Consider the following 25,053-nt stretch of genomic DNA (forward strand, 5'->3'; position numbering starts at 1 on the left):
TTGAATATACCAAACTCCCAAGAAATTATTTTTAGCTTTTCTGTCTAATGGCTGCTTTTCACACATTCTATTTTAATTGAAAACAAGATAATCAACATGCAGCAATAATCATAATCAATTATATTTCTCAGTAAACTGTGTGGTGCATGTTTTAAAATAGGTCATCCATAGTGTATTAAAAGAAGCTGCAGTTTAGGCAATCATAAATCACATTATTAAATGGTGTAAAGAAGACTCCAGTGAATTTTTTTTTAATTCAGAAAGAGCTAAGGTGTATAGTTTTAAAATAAATAATTACTATTATATAAAAAGGGGAAGAAATACATATTCCACAGAACAATGAAATCATTGCAAAAACCCTGAACTTCTTTCATGAACTGATAATATTACAATATGCATATGATACTATAGAAATATTTACTTTTTTGTGCATTCATTTATTTCTAGACCATATTTATAAAGCCACCTAACTCACAATGACTCTGGGTGGTGTACAGGTTACAGATTAAAAACTCACCCATTACTGTAAAACAGATAAAAAATGGCAATAATAAGGGACCGGACTTATCCTAAACATTACAACAACAACCCAACAAATATAGAACAGAGGCCTTGTTTCAACAGAAAAAGCAACTGACCTTTTTAGCAGTATATTGGTTTCTTGTTCTTGCTTTTTTTTTTTTTTTGTACTTTTTTACTTTTTTTTTCTTTTCCAAACTGCAAACTGACTCTTGGAGAGGATATGGTTGTACACCACCAACATAATTTGACTTAATTGCAAAATCTAGCCTCCTTAAGCAAATACACAGTCAAAATAATAAATACCAGTAGTTCCCCAAAGAGACAGCAACCTACCTGGAAGACGTTGGAGAAATCCCTAAGATTGAAGTTGTAGTGAAATTTAATAGCTGTTGGGAGGAATGTGGCTGCTATTTTCAGGTGCAGAGCGAGAGCCAGATGTATTAACTGCTGAGATGACTTCTGTAAAGCTGCAGAGAAGTTCCCCCATTTTAGATGCTGAGTTAGGATGGTACTGTAAATGGTGGAAAGAGCATCTGCCCCAGGAAATGAGAGAGCAAACACACAGAAGTGGCGCTGCAAGAACATAATATAAAAAAACAAAACACAATCAGTAGGCATTATGTAGAAGAGAAAGGATATATGTACTATGTATATTATGGTCACATAACTGGCAACCGTTGGACATTTACAACTATCTCACATGTATATAATTGCCATTTGCAATCTTCCCAGCCAGCAAAGTCAATAGGAAGCTAGCAGGAGGTCACAAGTCATAGTCACATGATGTTCTTGTTTAATTACTACAGGTGATTTGCTTAATAACTTCACTTGAGACTGCGGAGACTGCTGTCACTAAGTGGGGCAATGACAATATTTTGCTTAATGACTACTTCACTTAGAGATGGAGTTGCAGTGACGTGGACTTTGCATTCATCATAAGAATTGGAGTGGGGAAAACCCGTGTGCTGCTGTCCATCGTACTGAAATACTGTTGTCTTACTCTTCTCTTGAACCTTATAAAGTCATATCCCAATTGACCTAAACTGTGAAGGCACAGAGATATGGTTTACTGATGTATTAAAGCAATAAAGAAAATAATGAGTTAGTTCTATATAAAGGATGATCATTCCAGAAAACCACTGATTTCTGCTGGCCACTCCATCCCATTCCTTATCAAGCCTTTACTTTTTATTTGTGACAGATAAACTGTTCCATTCCTGTAGCTTCTTTTTGCTTGGGCACAATCTAATCAAGCATTAAAAAAAACCTGAAGGTAATTAACAAAACCAGCAGTGTTCTAGATCAGCAAGCAATACCTGCAAACGTGGGTTGATAGTAAAGCTGCCTGCAGTGGGATTCATGCATGACACGTACTGCACATTCGTGATTTCCTTCAGGGACAGCTTGTTTCTGTCATACCTTTGCCAGAAAAAGAAAAAAGAATGCATCATCCTAATCACAGATTATTAGTGACAACAGCAGTGTGCCTGCCAAACATTGCCAAGTCTGAAGCAGCATGTTGGAGGGGAAGTAGGCACCTGCTGCAACCCAGCTGTTTTCAATTAATATTGCAACAGAGACTGTACAATTTGAGGGCGGGGGGGGGGGGGGCTGGATGAGGTTAGAATTCACATATGTTTCCATTACATCAATGCATTCCATAATGATAGTGATTCCTCTAAAATCATGCCTATCCATGATGGGGCCAATTCTTTAAAGCCACAAGTTACATTCCATTCAAAAGGCAAAGCTGGTTGGAAGACTGGGCAGGGGGCGGGGGGAGCTAAAAAGAAGCCAATACATACCAATAAAAAAGGATGGATTGCACATTCTATAGTCTGCAGTGTTAAAATAAAAACGAGGAGTTTTATTGGGAGTTTTGCACTAAATAAAGAACCTTACCATGGGGATGTATGAAGAATTCAGTCTTCATGAATGACACCAAAGGACTTGACCACATCTCTTGGATTAATGTACAGTTCAGATTTAACTAGACTATCCATCGATTTTATTAATGCCCAAAGGTTGTGACTTGATTATTACTCATGCGTGTATACAGAGGGGTAGAAAACAGACTGGAGCTATAAATAAACTCATATAACAGTGATTCAAATCAGAAGTAAAATCATCCATCGCAAACCTAGCCTCCTAACTACTCTGAATATTTTTGTTTGTTTTTTATGTTTGTTTGTTTGTTTGTTTTTAATGTAGATTGGGTGGGAAATAAACAAAATAACATTCAGTATAAAGTCATGATCTAGATCAAAAATAGATCAATTTATCCATCCCTAACCTACCAATGCCCATAGTCCAGATGCTGTCGGATCAGTGTATGAGGCTGAACTGTTCCATAGGTATCAACTTCAGGCATATTCATATCATCAATGAAGTAGATGAGTTTCTTTGTTCCAGGAGGACCATAATTCCTTCCAGCCTTTTTTTCCAGTGGCTTCTCAAGAACAGCTATGAGAAAACAAAGGCTCAGAATTTTTAGAAAGCAAATTCTTAATATAAACACTGTACTGCCAGGCTGCCAGTTAATCTACTTCAGCTATAAGGCACCTATAGTATGTAAATATAAACAAAAGAAAAACCATGCCAGTATCAAGCCTAGTGATGACTGGATCACGTCACATACCGTATTTTTTGGAGGGGGTGAAAATTTAGGTGTGTCTTATACACTGAATGTAGCCCCACCCACCCACTGGCCTCCATCCTTTGGCCTCTGCCTCCCAGCAATTTACCTCCTTGCAGCAAGCAGCAAGAAGAAACAGCTCTTTTCAGCTTCAGCACAGCCTAATTAGCACAAGTTGATTGGATCAGCCTCCCGACTCTCAGCTGTTTTGCTCTCAGCTGTTTTGCGCAGGCCTCTGCTGTTTGCTGCAAGGAGGTAAATTGCTGGGAGGCAGAGGCAGAGGCAGATTTCTTTTTCTTGTTTTCCTCACCAAAAAAGGTAAGTGCGTCTTATAGTCCAGTACGTCTTATACTCCAAAAAATACGGTAATTCCTCACAAAGGAAGACTTTCAGCAGCAAAGCCCATGAAAACAGAATCATAGATTAATAAATAATAGATTGCAACTGTATAGAAGAACTGCAGGAAATGCATCATAAATCTAAAGATCTGTAGTTATGATGCTTAAAATCTTGGGCAAGAACAAATACAGTAGCAGCAGGTTAATAGGGATGTAGAGTGATCCATCAACCATATTTTTTTTTATTAATATGTGTAGCAAATAAACTGGTTTCCTATCTTGTGAACACTGTCAAAAATTAGAAAAACTGGCTATCTATCTGTAATTCAGTGTCTTCTAATAGTCATCTATACATTCAGAAGCATAGAGTTTCTATCTGCATAGATGCTTTATCATGAACATTTCATAGCTAAAGATATTTTAGGCAGGAAGGGCATCCTATATTGTATGTCTAGAAGTCTCCATCTCATTTTTCCTTCATTTCTAGAGGTCAATACAGCAGTCATAGGAATGCAACATATCTACCCAAGACACCATCTGCACAGAAATGGGGAAAGGAATGTAGAGATAATGCACAGATAACCGAATAACTAATTACAGGTAAACCATCTGTTATTCTTCTTCCATTTCTATAGCACACACACACAAAATAAGCTAGGTCATTTTACAATGGTGGAGCACTTTCTTTCTGCCAAAAAGAACAAGATTACTCAAGCAAAGGAACTATTAAATCTAGCACAAACATAAACAGATGAGACCAAAGGCCACCCTACAGAGGGTTGAAATGAGCAATCCCTAGAACAGAATTGCTGAAGGTAAGTGTTTAGCTAATGGAGATGATATTGTAATGGCTTCCGCTAGCCACTTAGAAAATCATTGGGAGGAGACCCACACCATAATCATTTCAGACAATTTTTTTGTTTTCTCAGAGTGACTTAGGTTGCATTAAGAGCAGGGGTCTCCAACCCCCAGTCCGTGGACTAGCACTAGGCCTCAGCATGCCAGAAACTGGGCTGTACAAACAAGTTAAGCAGGGGTGAAATCTAAAATTTGTTACTACTGGTTCTATGGGCGTGGCTTGGGGAGGGGGTAATGTGACTAGATGGGCGTGGCCTATTCTTTTTTTTTTTTTTTTTACTTTTAAAAGCCTCTGACAATCAGGCAAGTCAGCTGGGATCGCCAGAGGCTTTTAAAGGCATTTTTTTTCCTACAACCTCTTTGGCTGAAGGGGTTGCAGAAAAAAATGCTTTGAAAAGCCTCTGACGATCCCAGCTGAGCCATGCGATCATCAGAGGCTTTTTTTTTCTTTTAAAAGCATTTTTTCAGCTGAAGAGGTTGTAGAAAAAATGCTTTTAAAAGTTAAAAAAACAGCCTCTGATAATTGCACGGCTCAGCTGGGCATGGGGGGTGGGCGCAGGGATTTTTGCTACTGGTTCTCCGAACCACCTGCCACCATCTCTACCGGATCGAGCGATCCGGTCCGAACCGGGAGCATTTCAACCCTGAACTTAAGCCCCATCTGCGAGATGCAGGCAGCACATGAAACCACACCCCCTTTGGTCCATGGAAAAACCTCTCTCCGTGGAACTGGTCCCTGGTGCCCAAAAGGTTGGGGGCTGCTGGTTTAGAGGAAGATTTCTTCTCTCCCCTCCCTCCCTCTTCACCATCTAGACATCTGTAAAAGGAAAGTGCAGGAAAACAGGGATCTTTGGCCAATACAGAATTGACTAAGCTAGATTCTTCTATTTGTAACTGATATGAGCTGTGTTAGTTGTTCCACAGAAGGCAGTAAAGAACAAATGGAGACAGTTCCCAGTTACTGACTATAGCTGGTTCCACTGCTGGTACCATTGCTCCCCCAAGGGAGCTTAAAAAGACATGAGCAATTTCTCCTCACGTGTTCCGCGGATGTCTGAGAAGGGACCCAGGCACTCCCAACCTGTCCTTCTTCTAGAAATAATAAATAGAATGGCTGTCAACTAGTGGGAATTTACTACCAACTAGGTGTATGTGCATATCTTTATTATCCTAGTGAAATGAAAGAAATTCCTCTCCAAAAAGCAGAAAAATCAGTAACTGATACTGATTGAAATCAAACTAAGGAAAAAGATAAGTCCTTAGCTTTGCTTTTTAGACAGCTCATTATAACGTATGCAGTGAGCTGAAGAACTGAGAAAAAGTCTATATGTTCTTCATAGACACTGAGAAAAAGCAGTTTTTCTACCCATCAAAAGGTTGGAAGGTTGCTAATAGAAACTCTTTGCAGGAGCAAATCCCATAAAGATACATAAACCACATAAAGACACTGGTGCAGGGGTTAAGGTCATTTTACTAGGTCTAAGACCATGGAGACATGTATTTATTAATTATCAAATTTATATGTAGTTCATCTCACTGATGCAAGTCTACTCTTTGCCATGAAAACTCATGGGGTGATTTTGGTCAAGTCATGTTGTTTCAGCAAAACTAACTGGTTATTTTGACATGGAAAAATTGGAGGAGGAAATGCCATGTATACATTTTTCTTAACGGAGAAACAGAGAAAGGTCCTGCCCTAATGGAACAAGCAGTTCAAAGAGGTGGCAGGACATTTTGTACTTTCAGACTTGCAAGATTCTGTTATGTAGCTTTACAATAAAGTAGATTTAGCTCATCTACTCATGTTTCCTATTTGGTTTACCTGGGAGAGCTGACATCTTTCTAAGTTTCTCTCTCTAGCTATTAAGCCACTGGGGTGCTCCTGCCTCTCTTGTCTGATTGTTTTCTAGGAGGCTTCTCTTCCTCTCCTCCTTCTTCAAGGTCATCCTCACACTCCAGTTCTTCATGTAGCATTGCTATTTTGAGAAGCAGCCTTAAAAAATTAACATCATATTTAGCTCCATTCTTAGGCAGCATCCTTAATTGTAGCCATTCTAAAATGTGGTTTGAATATCCAAGTTTGCTCCCTCAGTGGAACTAGAAAAATATTCTGCTCATCCACAAAAAATTTGGAGCAGGATAGGGATAGGATAAGAATTAAACAGCAGAGAAGAAAATTCAATTCTGAGTAAGTTAATAAACCATTTTTAGCACAATGGTTACAGTTATCAGTGATGTAACAATTTTACAGATTCATATATAATTCATTCAATATACAAATGCCTCAATTCTGGCTGCTGAACTGTATGTTGGCTTATCAGAATTCATTGATAAATGAAGAAAGCTTTGGGTCTAATGGCAAACTGCCTATAGGCCTGTTGAGCAATTACTAGTGACAAGGTTCTATGGTACAACTTTCAATTTCATTTCGGATATAGTGATGCATTCCAGGGACACATTATTTCAATTTGACAAATGCTGCTCCGCCAAAACCTGAATAAGCATTCATTTTATCTGAATGGAAGTTTATCCTTCTCCGGGTTAAAGAAATCAATGGTCATAAAAACAGACTGCTTTGTTTTATTTTGCTTCAAAAATACTGAGTAAGAATCCAAGCTAGAAGCAGCAATAACGAACCCCTGAATGTCTCCATCTGGTCTATGGCTCCATGTCAGGAATGCTGCCTGGGAATGAACATAAATCTCTCTCTAGCAGAGCAGATACACTCCCACAAGCTTATTAGAAGATCCAAGGAGGAGGTTTTGGATAGATACATTACTTTTTTGCAGTCCTGATTAAGTTGAAGTTATCTGAGAATCTAACTCTCTCTATATGTCCCAAAGTTTAAGTCTTGGGTTTCATTTGCCTTTCTTGCCATACTTTTCTGCATAGGAACCTGTGTTTACAAAATGGTTTAGCTTTGGTGGCGCAATGGTAGAATGCAGTACTGCAGGCTACTTCTGCTGACTGCTGGCTGCCAGTAATTTTGCAGTTCGAGTCTCACCAGCTCAAGGTTGACTCAAGCCTTCCATCCTTCTGAGGTGAGTAAAATGAGGACCAAAATTGTTAGGGGCAATATGCTGACTCTGTAAACTGCTTAGAGTGAGCTGTAAAGCACTGTGAAGCGGTACGTATGTCTAAGTGATATTGCTATTCCTCGCTTTGAAAGGTAATATATTCAAGTCCTTTCAACTTTTTGTGAGTATGAGCATCATGCTGCTTTTTTAGACAGAATTCTGCTTCTGTTATCCATTATCTAAATGTATCACTTTCCCATCCATTTCACTATTATTGCTGTTTTGATATTAATTCTGCCTCCACGTAGTACATATTCATGAATGGATGGCAATATAAATATATAGATTTTCAACATAGAGACATGCACTAGATTATATTATTTTCAATAGAGATACATGCTCCAAAAGGTTAATATACTGTATAGAGCCACTGCTATATATGTATATATAATAACCTGGTGACTAATATATATATATACCAGTGGTGGGTTGCTACCAGTTCACCCCAGACCGGGCGAACTGGTAGCGGCGGCAGCAGGAGGCTTCGTCCACCAGCCCAGACATCTCTGTGCATGCACAGAAATGTTGCATGCATGTGCAAGTGCGCACACATCCACGAGTGAACTGGTAGCGGCCAAAATTAAAACCCACTACTGATACATACACTTCACATACATAAACCAGCAAAGTCTTTTAAACTACAATTCTATATGCATTTATTCAGAAGTAAGGGATCCCATTTCCCAAATAAGAGGAGACAGAACTGAAGACTATATTTTCTGCCATACTTTAGTAAAATACTAAAGCTAGAAGCAATCAAGAATAAAATATCTTCAAATATCTGCATCTGAATTTCATGACGTAGGCAAACAATTAAAAAAAGATTTATAATTTGCTTTTCACTACACTGATTATATATTTATAGGTTATTAAAGTGCTTTTTGCTTTGCATTTAGCATCCATGCAATGTATCTGATTTCTCAGGTTTTGACAGCTTGGGGCATAAAAGAATTTGAAACACTCGGTGAAAGCTGACACCTCTGTCTCTGCAGAATTTTCTCCTTTCAACAACCTAGCACCATGACAATTTTGAAATTTCTGGAAGTGAGATACGGTTTTCAAATAAGCATTTAATTAAAGCTTAATTAACATAGAAAACAACCCTTTTAGAGTCTTAACAAGTGTAGAAGAGATACATCAAATTGAAATGCAATTACTGAGAGATTAAATGACATGTTCGTGAAAGCAGTGTTTTAATTTGAGAATGCGCCTTACAATAATATCATAAGCCACATGTCTAGCACAGACACACAGATCCCAATTATGCAAGAATAAACAGCCACTGTATTTAGAGTTATTAAGCATCTGCTGTGTTTCCTAGAGGCTGATGGGCTGTGGAATTCTCCATGGGTAAATTTGATACATGAAGAAACTTTGCAAGGGGGCTCAATGGCCTTTTCCAGGATTTTCCCTGATTTACCTTATGTTTGGCAGCTAATTGCATCTGGAAGTCTGCTGAGCATCATAACATAACCATGTTAAATAATATAAATATTCTGTAAAAACTCCTGAATGTCACACAAACCGTCTTCCCATGTTGCCTTTCCCAATACTTGCTTGCTTGCTTGCTTGCTTGCTTGCTTGCTTGCTTACTTACTTACTTACTTACTTACTTACTTACTTACTTACTTACTTACTAACTTACTTACTTACTTATTATATTTATATATCGCCCTTCTCCCGAAGGACTCAGGGCGGTGAACAGCCAAGATCAAATACATAAATATAAAAGTTAAAAACAATTTAAAACCAGATTAAATACTTTGGCCCACAATTAAAAACATCCCATTAAAATCCAATTTAAAATTTAAAACCATTAAAATTAGGCTAGCCCGGCTTGCTGGAATAACAAATAACAAAGTCTTCAGGGCACGGCGGAAGGTGCGCAAGTCCAGGATCCTCCGTACCTCCGGGGGCAGCTCGTTCCAGAGGGCAGGACCCCCACTGAGAAGGCTCTCCCCCGGGGGGTCGCCACTCGACATTGTCTGACTGACGGCACCCCGAGGAGCCACGCCCTGTGGGAGCATACTGGCCGGTGGGAGGCTGTCGGTAGCATCCTAAGCCATGGAGCGCTTTAAAGATGTTAATCAACACCTTGAATCGCACCCGGAAGACCACTGGGAGCCAATGCAGCTTGCGCAGGAGAGCCCCGCTGCTCCCATAATCACCCGCGCGGCCACATTTTGGACCAGCTGGAGCCTCCGGATGCTCTTCAAGGGGAGCTTAGTTATTTGCATCTGTCCATTTGTGCTAGCTTGCATGGGCTTAATACCCCAGTCACTTACATATAGAGAACCAGCATGAATCCTTGTGCTGTCGCAAAGATATAACAAGCACTGCTGCTTATAAGAAAGGTGGAACGGAACAAGGACTTTCTTTAAAACACAAAAGTAAGAGAGATTTTCTCAGCGACAGTCCTGTGAGTTGAACAGAATTTTAATCATTGAATCCTGAATCCAGTGGATGAAGACAGTGCTGATTTAAGAAGGTTGAAGGATGATACCAAATCTAGGAAAAATACAATTTCTATTCCTAGGCCACTATTCTCTATATCCACCGGCCATCTTTTTTTTCCAGCTGCTACCCTCAATGACTTTATTTCCATCCAGCATTCATGCATTTGAATGCAAGATATGGTGTTTTCTTTCTTTCTTTCTTTCTTTCTTTCTTTCTTTCTTTCTTTCTTTCTCTTTCTTTCTTTTCTTTTCTTTTCTTTCTTTCTCTCTCTCCCTCTCTCTCTCTCTCTCCCCCCCCCCTTTCAGATTAATTTAAACAAAACATAATTGAATGCTCTGGTCTGTGACAGAATGAAAGCATTTACAAGAGGATTATTTACAGGTGAAGATGGTACAATTTAAAAAAAGAATACTGAAAAAAGATGATAAATTTAGAAACAAATTTCTGGTTCAAATATTAAACAAAAGTCAACTATTAATTTATTTATAGGAGTTGTTAACAAAAACTGTTCCAAGTATAAAAGTAAATGAAATGTATCTGAACTTCCAAAACGGCAAGCAAAAATTTTGTGACTTCTCAAATAAAAACTTGAAATGCTGAAAAACAAAAAATGAAAAATAAGAATCTATCTACTATATTTTCTAAGAGCAAATTGATTTACAAAGCTAACAAAATTAGTAATCTTCTGAAATATATATATATATATAAATTGGACTGTAATGAGGAATTCAAAATTAGAAAATATTTAAATAAATTTAGTATTATTCGAGATTATAATGATTCTTTGAATGCTTTATTAGTTCAAATTAATGTAGGGGAGCCATATAGGATGTAAAATCTGATAAGACTCTGAGGGTTGATGGTTACAGATGAAATGTTATTAGTTATTATATTTCAGTTCACTATTCTCTTTTGCCTTTTAATTCTATTTTGAGAGTTCCAAAGTCATAGAAATAAAACATGAATAATACTTTTAGAAGCAATGGATATAAATGCCCATTTTTTTTCACTAATCAGGTTTGTAAAATGTTCATAAGCATTTTAGCAAACAGGTTTGTAAAAACTTGCTCCTGGACATATTAATGAAGACAAGGAAGTTTCATTATAGGTAGGCATAAAATAGAACAAATACAGAAATTCATTCATTCTATTTGTTGAAGTGAAAAATTAAAAAAACCCTCCCAAATTAGATATTGCCAAAGGTGATCTTAGAAAAAAATAGTTTGTGTGATCTATTTTTATTATTGAAGCATATTAAATTTGGAGCTAACTCCAAACCATTCATAATTTACAGTATATTAAACTACAAAAGCTAGTTTACATTAAATTGTACAGATTCTATCAGATTCTCTCTTATTTAACTCAAGGCACTTTGGACTTGCCTTATTATCAGCAACTGGGAATGGAAATGAAAAATTGCTACATAAAGAATTGATACTAGAAATAGCACTTAGACTTATATACCACTTTACAGTGCTTTACAGCCCTTTTTAAGCAGTTTACAGAATCAGCATATTGCCGCCAACAATCTGGGTCCTCATTTTACCCACCTCAGAAGGATAGAAGGCTGAGTCAACCTTCAGCCTGGTGAGATTTGAACTGCCAAATTGCAGGCAGACGGCAGGCAGCAGAAGTAGCCTGCAGTATTGCATTCTTAACCACTGCCCCACAGCGTCTCATAATATTTGTTTTGTGGGTCCTGGATAACTTTCAAGTGATGCATGGAAGTCAGAGAATAATCTTTCAATGTCAGTTTAGACTAAACAATGTTTGCAAATAACCCTAATGCTAACTGTAGCTAACTTTTAAAAATGAGATAAGGACTTGATATTGCTGAATATGATTTTTAATTGTTTGGTACAATTATCTGAGTATGTGCAAAGTAGTACAAACTCATATGCTCCTCCAAGCATATAAAGGCATCTCTGGTCAAGTTTTTCTTCATTTAAGAAACACTACACAATGTACTGCTCAGGGCTCTTGTTTATTACTATACTTGATGTATCAGGAAAGCCTGTTCTATAGTAACCAAATTTCATCCTGGGGACAGTATTTAGGTTGTTGTTTTTGTTTTGTTTTGTTTTTGTTTTATTTATATGCCGCCCTTCTCCGGAGACTCAGGGCGGCTTACAATGTGTTAAGCAATAGCCTTCATACTTTTGTATATATTTATACAAGTCATCTTATTGCCCCCACAATCTGGGTCCTCATTTTACCTATCTTTGAAAGGATGAAAGGCTGAGTCAACCTTGAGCCTGGTGAGATTTGAACTTGCAGTAATTGCAGGCAGCTGATGTTAATAACAGTGCTTTAGTCTGCTGCGCCACCAGGGCTCGTTAAAGATGTTGCTAAAGATGACACCAATTTGATGGCTCATAATAATTAAATCAATCACAAAATCGTCTTGATTATTTTATGCCCTGTAAGAATTTAAACTGTAAAAGTGGGTCTTAAAACACAGAAGACCTAAACCAAAAATTATTAAAAGCACCCCCTTGCATATTTTGATTACCATCCAAATTCCATTCTCCAAACTGATTTTGTTTTCTTAGATATATTTCATCAGGGCACTATTAATTGTGTTAGGGTGGAACTGTCTTGTCTGGCCCATCATGCACAATATTTAAATCTAATGTCTACAGAGAAAATCATCTGGATCAACGTCTACTAAATGTTGTGAAATGTCTCAAAGTTGCAGATTATCTATAAATAGTGGGAGATTCAAGAGGCAAAAAAAAGGTTTCAAAGTAGGACAATATTACACAATAAATTGCCAATCTGCATAAAAGCCTAAATGAAGCATTTAGTTCAGAAACTGAACAGTAAAATCAGTGGTGGGTTGCTACCGGTTCACCCCGGATTGAGCAAACCGGTAGCGGCGGCAGGAGGCTCCGCCCACCCGCCCGGACATCTCTATGCATGCGCACAAGCTTTGCGCACGCCCTTGTGCCCACAAGCGAACCGGTAGTGACAGGATTTGAAACCCATTACTGAGTACAATGGTATACCTCTATTTATTCCTACAGGCCCCACATTTCTGGATAAACAACAAAGATCACTCTCTGTGTTACAGGCCTCTCTTTATAATCCTCATAATGACAGATTTCAACATGAAAATACTGGATGAAATTACAGAAGTACAATGTATCTGGAGGGCATCAATTCAAGTAAGGTTAATCTATGACATTTATTCAGCTGTAACCAGATTGTAGCGGGGATGATTAAGGAATGGCAGAAACTGCAGGAACTGACAATTTGCCTGCAGCATTCTCCTTTGCAAAATAATTCTAGGTGGAATTCTTTCTTCTTCTGCTGCTGCTGCTGCTGCTGCATAAATTTTGAATTGCTCATGCTCAAATATTAAAGCAATTTCAATTATAGATAAAAGCCTCATAAATATGTTCGTTTTGAACATTATATTGATAAAATGATTGCCACAGAAAAGGTAAAGCTTGTAAGGATGTTTCCCCAATTTCCCATGAGAAATCCTTTGTTTGAAACAACACAGTCTTGGTGCATTGTGTTGCACTTTAAGCACCCCGGCACTAAAATAGATAACAACAGATTTTCAAATTTAAAAAAAAAAAAAAGAAATCACAGCAAAGTGGATTGAACTGACATGGCCTGAGCCTGGATATTAAAGAACATGGAGAAGTCCTTCAAACACATTAAGAAACTGGTTGGTTCAGTCAAGAGGTCCAGTGGTGGGATTCAGCCAGTTCGCACCACTTTGGGAGAACCAGTTGTTAATTTTCTGAGCAGTTTGGTGAACTGGTTCTTGGAAGAAATCATTAGGACAGAGAACCGGTTGTTAAATTATTTGAATCCCACCACTGAAGAGGTCTACTGAGCTACTACTGAAGACAATACTCTGAATATTGATAAAATAGATGAAGCACTGATAGAACCATATTTTCTTGGAGGAAGTTCAACTTTAGAACATCAGTACGAAGAAAATGCATCTCCTAGTGACCTTAGTATCATGAAAGGTATCTTTCAGATAGTTAAAACTATTATCTGCTCCACTATCAAAACAGAATTGAAAAAAAACATTTATCTTTGCCCTTTTTTGCTTAGGCCATGATGATCTAAATGACCCAGCTACATGCCACATTAAAAATTATTTTAAAAGCTATAACTTTAGTTTATTGCCATTTAAATTTTCTTTAGACTCAGAGAGCAACACAAGAGTCCCAAAACCCAAATGTCACACGTGCTGCATGAAAGTTAATTAGCTTAAGGATACAACACTGAAGCCTTTTCATATACAGGCAGTCCATGACTTACAATAGTTTGTTTAGTGACCATTCGAAGTTACACAGTTGTAAGTGTGAAAAATGATCATAAGTCACTGACAAAAGTGACTTATGATCATTTTTCACACTTACAACTGTTGCAACATCTGCATGGTTGTGTGATTAAAATTCAGGTGTTTGGCAACTGACTCATATTTATGACAGTTGCAATGTCATGTGAGGTCATGTGATCACTTTTTTTGACCTGACAAGCAAAGTCAATGAGGAAGCCAGCTTCACTTAACAATCATGTTACTAATGTAACAACTGCGGTGATTCGCTTAAAAATTGTGGCAAGAAAGGTTGTAAAATGAGGAAAAGTTCATTTAACAACTGTCACACTTAATAACAGAAATTTTGGGCTCCACTGTGGTCATAAATCAAGGACTACCTGTATTGATACAAAAGTGTCTAGTGACACAAAAAATGAAGATGATAAAGAGCATCATAGTGTGCCATTAAACATAGGTTAATCAAATAAAACATTCTTCCTGTGAAACAGAGTTGCAAAACAAAGCTATTTGTTAGCTGACAGAATTATTAACCAGAAGACCTATATTTGGTTAAGTTACCAGGTTGACAAGTATTTTTTTTCAAGATCAGTACCTACAAAGTATTGTTGCAAGCTACAGAAATGTACTTGTACAAACGCCCATAATTTATGAATTTGAGTCTTTTAAGTCTTTCTAATTAAATAATAGACTCCACTTTCCTGTGAGTTTTACTAATTAAGTTCTACTTAATTTCTGGGTTCTGTAATTCTTTTAAAGTAGGATCTATACTGTACCAGTGATAGCAATAGCACTTAGACTTATATACTGCTTCACAGTGCTTTACAGCCCTCTCTAAGCGGTTTTAAAAAGTCAGCATATTGACCCCAACAATCTGGGTTCTCATTTTACCAACCTTGGAAGATGGAAGGCTAAGTCAACCTTGAGATTCGAACTGCCAAATTGCAGGCAGTCGGCAGTCAGCAGAAGTAGCCTGCAGTACTGCATTCTAACCACTGCAACTTTTATGTCACCCTGGACTTTTAATTTTTTTTTTCTTTGGCCTGCAGTATTCAACAACTCTTAGCACATTTCTATGCTAGCTAAATAATTGCCTTGGCAAATTTGTCCCCTTCTCCCCACTTCACCTGGCAGTTTACCTTGCAACATGGCAGAGGTGGTATAGTAATTAAAAGGAACATTCTTCACCAGGTACTGCTCGGAATCCAGGAAAGACAGCTTATCTCCGACAATCACAGACTTTCCCGTGCCTGCATTTCCCACCAACATGACAGGCCTGTGTCTCTCCAAGAGATGATCCATGAAATAGCGCAGCCGGATGGTTTCATTGGTATGAACCAGACAGGCCTGAAAGGGATATGAGAAGCATTTGCTAGGAGACTCAGAACATCCCACCCTGAGAAGTCAGGCAAGTGTGCTCAGTAAGTGGCATTGCATGACAATATCGCATGAGCAATTATTCTTATACTCCCCTTATCTTTAAATAGTTTCAATCATATTCAAAGCGTGGAATACAGGTAGTCCTCAACCACAGCTGGTATTGGAATTTCTGTTGCTAAGCAATACATTCATTAAACAAGTAATCATGTGACCAGGTCCAATCTTACAACTATTTTTACAGCAGTCATTAAGCCAATCATGTGGCTGCTGAGTGAATCACATGGTTGTTAAATGAATCTGGCTTCCCCAGTTGACTTTGCTTGTCAGAAGCTGGCTGGGAAAGTCACAAATCATGATTGCATGACCACAAGACACGGCAACCATCATAAATGCAAGCTGGTCACATGATTGAATTTCAATCATGTGACCTAGCAGGTGGTGCAAAGGTCATGACTTCAAGGACAGATCATGTGTCACTTTTTTCAAGGCTATCATAACTTTGAGCTGTCATAAGACAAACAGTCATAAGTCAAGAAGTCAAGACTACTTCGATATGTGTGATGTCTTCTTTGACATCTTTTCTATCATTTTGCAAAGACTGACCTAAGAATCAGGCTCTAAGTTCCAGTGATATGATGTCACTAGATAGCAAGTTCAGAATTAGGATAAAGAACATTTAGGTTGTTTATATCAATTTAGCAATTTTTTGTTTGATTGGCTCATGGCTAAGCCACTTTACATTTTTAATATTTTGATTTACCAATATTCTCATCCAATTTAAATTATGGAAGTGATGTTCCATCTAACTCCAGAAAAAGTGTACAGTATCCCCTAAACCAGTGCTTCCCAAACTATTTCCTTCATTACCCAAAACTGCTTGTCAGAAAGTCTTTATTTAAATGTCCCTGTTGTGATTGACTAATGGATTTGTGTGTCATTACCCAAAGAAAAATCACTTTTATCCAATTCTGGAAAATTTACCCAGGTCTGGTAAGCACTGCTGTAGACCTTCTCTCACAATAGTAACAGTGGTAATTTTCAGCGAAATATTATGTAATGGCTGCATCTAACAGAATTTGTTTCCTGTTTTCTGTTTCCAAAATTCACAATGATTAGAGATGGGATCACTGCAGTTGCATTCTTACTATCATCAAGACAACAAATGGAAATCCAAACACTAACTGTAGAGTGGAATCAGACTATAATGCCTGTAAAGACTTTTCAGCTAAAACTGGCCAAATTACAAAACCTCTCCTTTGTTGTCAAGAAGGCCAAAATTGCAAATCATCATCATCATCATCATCATCATCATCATCATCATCATCATCATCATCATCATCTCAAAATGGCCTGGTTTGCTTTTTTTTGCCTCCCTAAATCATGTCAGCATTATTCTTCTCCTGTCACCAGCTTGAGAGTCAGCATTAACTTGTAGCAACTGCAGAGCCTCAAGCAGAAAAACAAGAGTTCAAGATATCACTGCTACAGAGAGAAACAGATGCTGCTGCATGGAGCATGGATGATGTATACACCCTCCTTGCTTTCTGTAGGAAACTGGTATGTAAAAAAGGCAGCAGGCCTCCCATATTTTTCTAGCTTAAGGCATGTAATCATACTATAATTATAAATTAAAATAAATATGTTATAAATATAAATAAATTATAAATTTTAATAATAATAATAATAATAATAATAATAATAATAATAATGTTGCATGAAAGGAGGTTAAAACTATCCTGATGATCCCTAGTGAACAATCCAATCTTGAAAAGACCAAATCTAATGAAAACACATGCAAATGAAGTCAAATTTGGCAAGAAAACAGCAATTGCTTCATTATTATCATTATATTTATTTGTGCATTACACGGTACCAAAATGTGGATGCCAAAAATGAATATGAGCAGAGGAGGAAAAGGAAGAGGAGGATGGATTTAAAAACTGGACTATAGTGGGTTTTCTTTTAAACAGCATTCCTAAAAAGAAGGGCATACATATCCCTTGCACTAATGACTATAATAATCGAGCAATTGCTGTTTTCATGCCAAATTTGGCCCTTATTGCATGTGTTTCCACTGGATTAAATCAGAACCTGTGATAACAATCACATTTTAATACAAGTAGACACAAAAAGTACATACATAAAAATTAATAAAATCACATCACACTAAGTTCAAGGACAACAACAGGTTGTTCTTTCAGGTAGACGCTGTCTGTCTCTTATGACACAATTCAGATCTCTAAGTTCTCACCAAATGTTTCCATATCAGTTTGTAATAAATAAACTGATAAATCCTAACATCTTATCAGTATGTGTTGAAAAATAAACAACTATGCTTCTCAGTGTAAAGACTGGCTTCAAAAATAACGTGTAAATAAAATAATTAATTTGGAGACTGATCTCTCACACATTCTTTTCCAACTATGTTTGTGCCTTTAGCATTCTCCGTCTCATATATGTGCATAAATGTATTACTCACCTGTAATGGTATTTCTCGGTCAAATTCAAATTTGGGAATCAGCTTGGACCAAGGTTCAATTTTTTTTGTTTCCGAATCAATATAAAAGTCAAAAACTGTTCCTTGGGAAGGAAACTTGATGGTCTTGAATTCAGTCACCCACCATTTACTGAATTCAACTCTATAGTCTACAAGCTTCCAAAAAAATAGAGAAAATAAGTTTTAATGAACATATAATTTTTGTTTGATATATTATTCTAATAAATGCTGAAAGGCAATCCAGTGAGTTATTATCTGAGAGTCAAATCCTACTTGCAATTTGTTTGAGAAGTATTGGTATTTACTTATTGTTCTAAGCTTGGGGACAGATCTTTGCAGGATCCCTTTGAGCGCTGATTTTTCTGACCTCTATGTGGATGCCCTAAAACAGTGGCTTTTAAAATCCGCCAAAAGAATAATACATAATGTAGGACATTCTGGGGACATAGGTGGAAAATAGGAAGACCCAAGATGACAAAGGAAATGGGTGAAGATAACTTTCTTTCTGGATTGGATGATGAATAAGATAAAGATATAGCAGGAAAAGAGTCCATGGTGAGAATGGCTTGGGCTGCAAAAGCAACAGATAGTTGACTTTGTTTCCTGCAGAAAATATGGTACTTTGAAATCCTCTAGATCAGCAGCAGGGACTGGTTCCATGGACCGGTTCCATAGAGAAATGTTCTTCCAGGGATTGAAGGGGGTGGTTTCACAGCATGCTGCCTGCATCCAGCGGTTGGGGCTTTGCTTGTTTCTTACTGATATGCCATGACCGGTGCAGGTTCATGGACCGGGGGTTGGGGACCCCTGCTCTAGATATCAGGCAGAGGACAAGGTTCTATTGGAATGTTAATGCTATCAGTTCCTTATTTGCACAAAACAATAAACATGATGATTCCCTTAAGTCTTGCTTTAAATACTGATGATGACTACCTGGACATAGCCATGCTGTTTTCTGGACAACAAAGTATAAGTGGTTTGCCACTAACTTGTTGTTGAGAGTGTGGTCGCACGACAGTTTCCGCAGTACCTGGAGGAAACGTCTTATCTAGATCCGTTCCAGTCTGGTTTTAGGCCCGGGCACAGCACGGAAACGGCATTGGTTGCGTTGGTAGATGATCTCTGGAGGGCTCGGGACAGAGGTTGCTCCTCTGTTCTGGCCCTGTTAGACCTCTCAGCGGCTTTTGATACCATCGACCATGGTATCATGCTGCACCAGTTGGAAGAGTTGGGGATGGGGGGCACCATGTTACGGTGGTTCTCCTCCTTTCTCTCAGACCGGTCGCAGTTTATGTTGGCAGGGGGGCAGAGGTCGACCTTGAGGCCTCTCATATGTGGAGTGCCTCAGGGGTTGGTCCTCTCGCCCCTCCTGTTCAACATTTATGTGAAGCCGCTGGGTGAGATCATCCGTGGTTTTGGGGTGAAGTACCATCAGTACGCTGATGACCCCCAGCTGTATGTCTCCACCCCAGGCCACCCCAACGATGCCCTTGAAGTGATGTCCCGGTGCCTGGAGGCTGTGCGGATCTGGATGGGGAGAAACAGGCTCAAGCTCAACCCTTCCAAGACTGAGTGGCTGTAGTTCCCGGCATCCCGATATAGTCAGTTGACTCCATCCCTGACTATTGGGGGCGAGTCTTTGGCCCCCTCGGAGAGGGCTCACAATCTGGGAGTCCTCCTGGATACGCAGCTGTCCTTGGAGGAACATCTGATGGCTGTAGCCAGGGGGACTTTTTGTCAGGTTCGCCTGATCCGCCAGTTGCGGCCCTTTCTTGATCGGGATTCCCTGTGCACAGTCACTCACGCCTTCATCACCTCTCGCCTGGACTACTGCAACGCTCTCTACATGGGGCTCCCCTTGAAGGGCACCCGGAGGCTCCAACTGGTCCAGAATGCAGCCGCGCAGGTAGTTACGGGAGCTGCATGGTGCTCCCATACAACACCTCTCCTGCGTGCACTGCACTGGCTCCCAGTGGTCTTCCAGGTGCGGTTCAAGGTGTTGGTTATCACCTTTTAAGCACTCCATGGCATAGGACCTAGATATCTTCGAGACCGCCTGCTGCTACCGACGGCCTCCCATCGACCTGTGCGCTCCCACAGAGAGGGCCTCCTCGGGGTGCCATCAGCCAAACAATGTAGGCTGATGACCTCCAGGGGGAGGGCCTTCTCTGTGGGGGCACCTACCCTCTGGAACCAGCTGCCCCCAGAGATAAGGAGAATCCAAGACCTCTGTGCCTTCTGCCATGCCCTTAAAACTTTCTTTTTTCAGCAAGCCGGGCTGGCCTAACACTTTTTTAAAATGTTTTTAATTGTTTTGTCATTGCTTTTAATTATGGGGCCAAATATATATATATATATATCTTTTTAATTGTATTTTAATGTTTGTAGTTTATGTTTTTACTTTGGCTGTACACTGCCCTGAGTCCTCAGGGAGAAGGGCGGTATATAAATTCAATATAAAATAAAAAATAAGTAAAATAAACTTCTTAGGATTTTTTTTTCTTTGACTTCTCAGTCTAGACTACAGTGCTGATGAGTCTCCTAAACACATACTTATCCTTGCTTCGTTTTTTTAACATTAGCTAAGACTGCCTTGGTGTTTCAGTTGCTAGATCTGCATCATATACTCAATCCATATAATATGTATATTGTGCTATAAATTCCACAGCTTTCTTCCCAGATAAAGTTACTTCTGTCTAAGTTTAACCAATAACACTTGTCTTTATGCTGAAACAGGGTACATACAGGTATACTTCTGTATTTCGCCCCCGCATTTTATCTTGGCAATTTTATAATTCCTAAATAAGCAGCCTATATTGAGATTCAAGGTGCTGGTGATTACCTATAAAGCCCTACATGGCTTAGGACTGGGGTATTTGGCGGACCTTCTGCGGCCAGCAACAGCTCCCCATCGCCCTGTGCATTCCCACAGAGAGGGCCTACTCAGGGTGTCGTCGGCCAGACAGTGTCGGCTGGCGACCCCTAGGGAGCGGGCCTTCTCTGTGGGCACATCTACCCTCTGGAATCAGCTCCCCCTGGAGCTCCGGATGGCCCCCAACCTTCGCTCTTTCCGCCACGAACTAAAAATGTGGCTATTTCGCCTGGACGGCCTGGACTGATGGGGGTTTTAAAATGGATTTTAATTGATTTTAGGGATTTTATGTGTAACTTTTAACCCCGAGTTTTTGTTTTATTTTTCTGTTTTATTGTTGTGAGCCGCCCTGAGTCCTTTCGGAGAAAGGGCGGCATACAAGTCTAAACAACTAAAATAAAATAAAATAAAATAAAATAAAATAAAATAAAATAAAATAAAATAAAATAAAATAAAATAAAATAAAATAAAATAAAATAAAATAAAATAAAATAAAATAAAATAAAATAAAATAAAATAAAATAAAATAAAATAAACAAATAAACAAATAAATATGATAGAAGACATCTAATTCAAGAGTGCAGATTTAACTGCACATGTATAGAGTTACCCTGTGGTAAGATGGGTAGCCAAATAAACAAACAGAAGACAGACAGACAGACAGACAGACAGACAGACAGACAGACAATTTACTCAGTGAATTCATTCAGATTCGCTGAGTGAAGAAAGTCCAGGACTAACATCAAGCTATGATAGCAAAATCTTCTTCCAGCAATCAAGGCATATTTTCATCTCAATGGGTAAAACAAAAAACTTGGGTTGAGCCATATTTTTGTCCTTGTACACAGCTGTCATAAAATATCATGATCTGTTGAGAAATTCTACAGCAATGTGCAAATTAGAATAATGACTTCTGCTTAGAAGTTGAATATAACTTTCTATAAGCCCCTCACAGCAATGCACTGTACTAGAGATATCTTTACAAACACAGGTGTGTAGTTCAAAAGTTGAGCTATTTGCTGTCCAGAATATTGTGGTTGCTCCTTTAATATCCATACTATGGAAGAGACATTACTTGCCCGTTGCTCTTTGGCTAGCCTATATTCAAAAAAAAAGGTCTGCTACTTTAATTTGAAGGCTTCTTAAGTCATTATGTAACTGTTTTCTTGTTGTTCATTGATTATCCAGATAGAGTTCAAAAGATTGGTTCACACATACATACTATTTCTCAATCCTTGATTAATACAGATGAACAAATGAACTGATGCTATAGGGAAGCAACCTCCCAATGTGTGGACCTTAATTTCTATAATTCTTCAGCTAGCAGGGCTATCTAGAAAATAACCAGGTTAAAGAAGCTTGCTATAGGAAAGACTTGTGTTGGAGATGATGTGAGTTTTTATATTGTTACTCTATGATAGCCCATTTACACATATAATATACACTTTGTCTACATGTTCAGTTTAGTTTGTTATTACTGAGAAGAGCTAACAGGACAGTTACTAATCTATTCACAAGAAATGCTGTAAGGAATCCATCTAAAGTGAATGTCTTATTGAAATGTGCCTGGTGAATATCACTGTGAACCAAAAGTTCCTGCCAAGTCAACTTCGAACTCTCACTGGATTCTTTCGGGATTATTTTTCTTAGATATGTTGGCTTCAGACATTTTTCCAATACAGCCAGTCAGATGAAGCCACAAGTTCATTTCATTGAGTTTCTATGAAACGTCTCCCCAGGGAATGGTGATATATTTTTTAAAAAAAAAATACAAGTAATTGCACCAACTTCAGACTTTTTCTATGGATATCCTGAGAGGAGAAGGAGGAAGTCCTCTTACTAAAACCCAGCCATCAAGAGTTCTGCGATGTGGTGGCTTTTCTAACTTAAAATAGCATAATTCCAACCTTTTTATGGCTGCCATATATCTGAAAAGGGAACTGTGCTGTGAAAATCAAGACTCTCAATCTCCTTAACCAATTTCTAAATTTTAATCTTTTTTTTTTTTAGGACTGCTGCTTTTGCTTGGCTCCTTTCTCTACCCACCTCATTTTCTGTTACCATCATTAAGTTCCATTATAGATTTATTAAAAACAAAAAAAGGAAATGACCCACATAACAATACATCCTTTCTCACAACATGGATCGCCTAAAAAAGGGAAAAAAGAAACCAGATCAGTAGAGTAAAAACAACAACCAAAAAAAAAGTAATTCTGGTATGAAAAACCCTCCAAAATAACAGAACTGAGAACACTGATTATTTTTAGCACTAAAATAATGTTAAATAGCAGGAAATGAAGCAACCCATACTACCAGAGCAGTGATAAATTTTGGTTGCCATATAATGGGGGGGGGGGCTTGCTGACTTTAATGCTCTTCTTTCCACCCTTTTTCGGAGAAGGACCTTGCTGCCCACCTACCAGCCTGCAACAGTGGGAAAGCATTCATATTGTTTATTCTGACATTTCAGCTGCAAAAGGTCAGAGCTAAGGGCAATTTCTATAGCAAGCAATAAACAGATTTTATATTGGATCATTTTTCACCAGATCTTTGCTTGTTCTTATTCAGACTACGGCACTTTGGACTCTTCGCGCTGACATTTACAGAGAAGCTGAGAAAGGGACATGGAGTTCACTGTCCAGAACAACATTGTAGAGGTACATTTTGTCGAGTCTAAATTACAAATGCAACTTGCAAAATGCTTTTATGTAGTATTGCAGCAAAGATTAAGACTCTCAAGGACTTTAATGCGTACAGCAAATTTCATCGAGAGAGATTGAGAGAGGTTTCATGCTGAGTCGTAAAGCAGGGTCATACTCCACTTTTGAAAAGTTCAAGAGTCATAATCCAAACTAGGATCTCTTTCAGGACAAAAGGGCAAGGGAACTAAGCACGACATTAAAAAAAAAATAAATTAATTCTAATTCAAAACCTATATTAAGATTGCAATGAATACAGTTCAAATAATTAATTCCCTATTTTGTAATTTTCGTTTTCTATCCCTGTAAAAGCTACCGTTTGTAGCAACATCTGGAAAGACAGTGGTGGATCTGCCCAACAGTACTAAGGACTGCATGCATTCTTCGGAGTTTCAAGTTGAGCATTTCTGCCCTTAATGAAAATGACTGTCATTTTAACAAGGAGGACAAAGTCCTGACTTTTGAGTACGTGAAGATTTTCCTGCTTGTCTCATCCAGATTTTCTATCCCGCTTAGTCCAGATCTTGCCCCGTTCCCCAGATCAATGCTTCTTATTCTTAACAAGTTCAAAATGTGTCACTTTCAATTCCCAGAACTCCCCAGCCAGCCAGTGGAAGTTCATGCATCTTAAAATTGCCAAGATTGTGAAACGCTGCCCTAGATGTTTTAAATCATATGAGCACCCCTTGAATCTAACCATGACACCCTAACTTAGGATCTATATGGACTAGTGGCTGTAGATTTTGCAAATATTCAGTTGCTTAGTTATGGCATGCTTTCTCTGTCAACTTTATTTTCTCTGTTATTTTGCTAAAAATTGCTCTGACATCCATATATGATTCTGCTCAGCTCTCTATTGTAACTAGTATCAAACTGTTAATTTAATAATGTTATGTTCATGGGTTTTATTCAAAGAATCACTATTCTTTGAAAAAAAGATTCTGTACCCTACACAGAGGAACTCACCAGACATAATGTTCTCTAGTTTACTCCCTGAGTGAAATGTCAAAGTAAGCAGTGCAGTAAATGTGAAACACTGAGAGATAAGCCCTGGCTTACTTAATTTACTGAATAAATAATTAGAGTGGAATGGGGGGGAGAGTAATCTGCCTGAGAAAGTTTTTCTACTCTCAGACTGCAAATATGTTGGTATATAGAAAGATCCAAGAACCCCTCAATATGTGTTTCCATTGGTCATCTGGAACAATTCATGGGGTAATATCTAGTAACCTATGGCTCCTGGTGTCATTTTATTTATTTTCAGTATTCTTTGTATTCTTTCCATTTCTTCCATGAGGACACCAGTATGATCTTGAGCCTTTTATAATCAATAAATCAAAAACATACTTTTTTAAAAAAACTGCCTTGCCTTTCTCATTATCCAGCAACAGTGCATCTGACTTTCTTAAAAC

The 25,053-nt window shown here is 38.3% G+C and overlaps 1 protein-coding gene across 1 annotated transcript in view; it reads right to left on the minus strand.

Moving 5' to 3' along the window:
• Positions 1-25,053, minus strand: part of DNAH9 (dynein axonemal heavy chain 9) — a 251,220-nt gene that overhangs the window by 143,308 nt on the left and 82,859 nt on the right. Inside the window, exons 37-41 of the mRNA XM_034407801.3 lie at positions 18,053-18,226; positions 15,333-15,540; positions 2,820-2,985; positions 1,839-1,941; positions 856-1,095 (exon numbers count right to left, since the gene is read on the minus strand). Of these exons, the coding sequence (XP_034263692.2) occupies positions 856-1,095; positions 1,839-1,941; positions 2,820-2,985; positions 15,333-15,540; positions 18,053-18,226 (891 nt within the window). The remainder of the gene's footprint in view (positions 1-855; positions 1,096-1,838; positions 1,942-2,819; positions 2,986-15,332; positions 15,541-18,052; positions 18,227-25,053) is intronic.

The sequence above is a fragment of the Pantherophis guttatus genome, chromosome 2 (genome assembly GCF_059756535.1).
Source record: "Pantherophis guttatus breed Tessera chromosome 2, ASM5975653v1, whole genome shotgun sequence".
Taxonomy (NCBI): Eukaryota; Metazoa; Chordata; class Lepidosauria; order Squamata; family Colubridae; genus Pantherophis; species Pantherophis guttatus.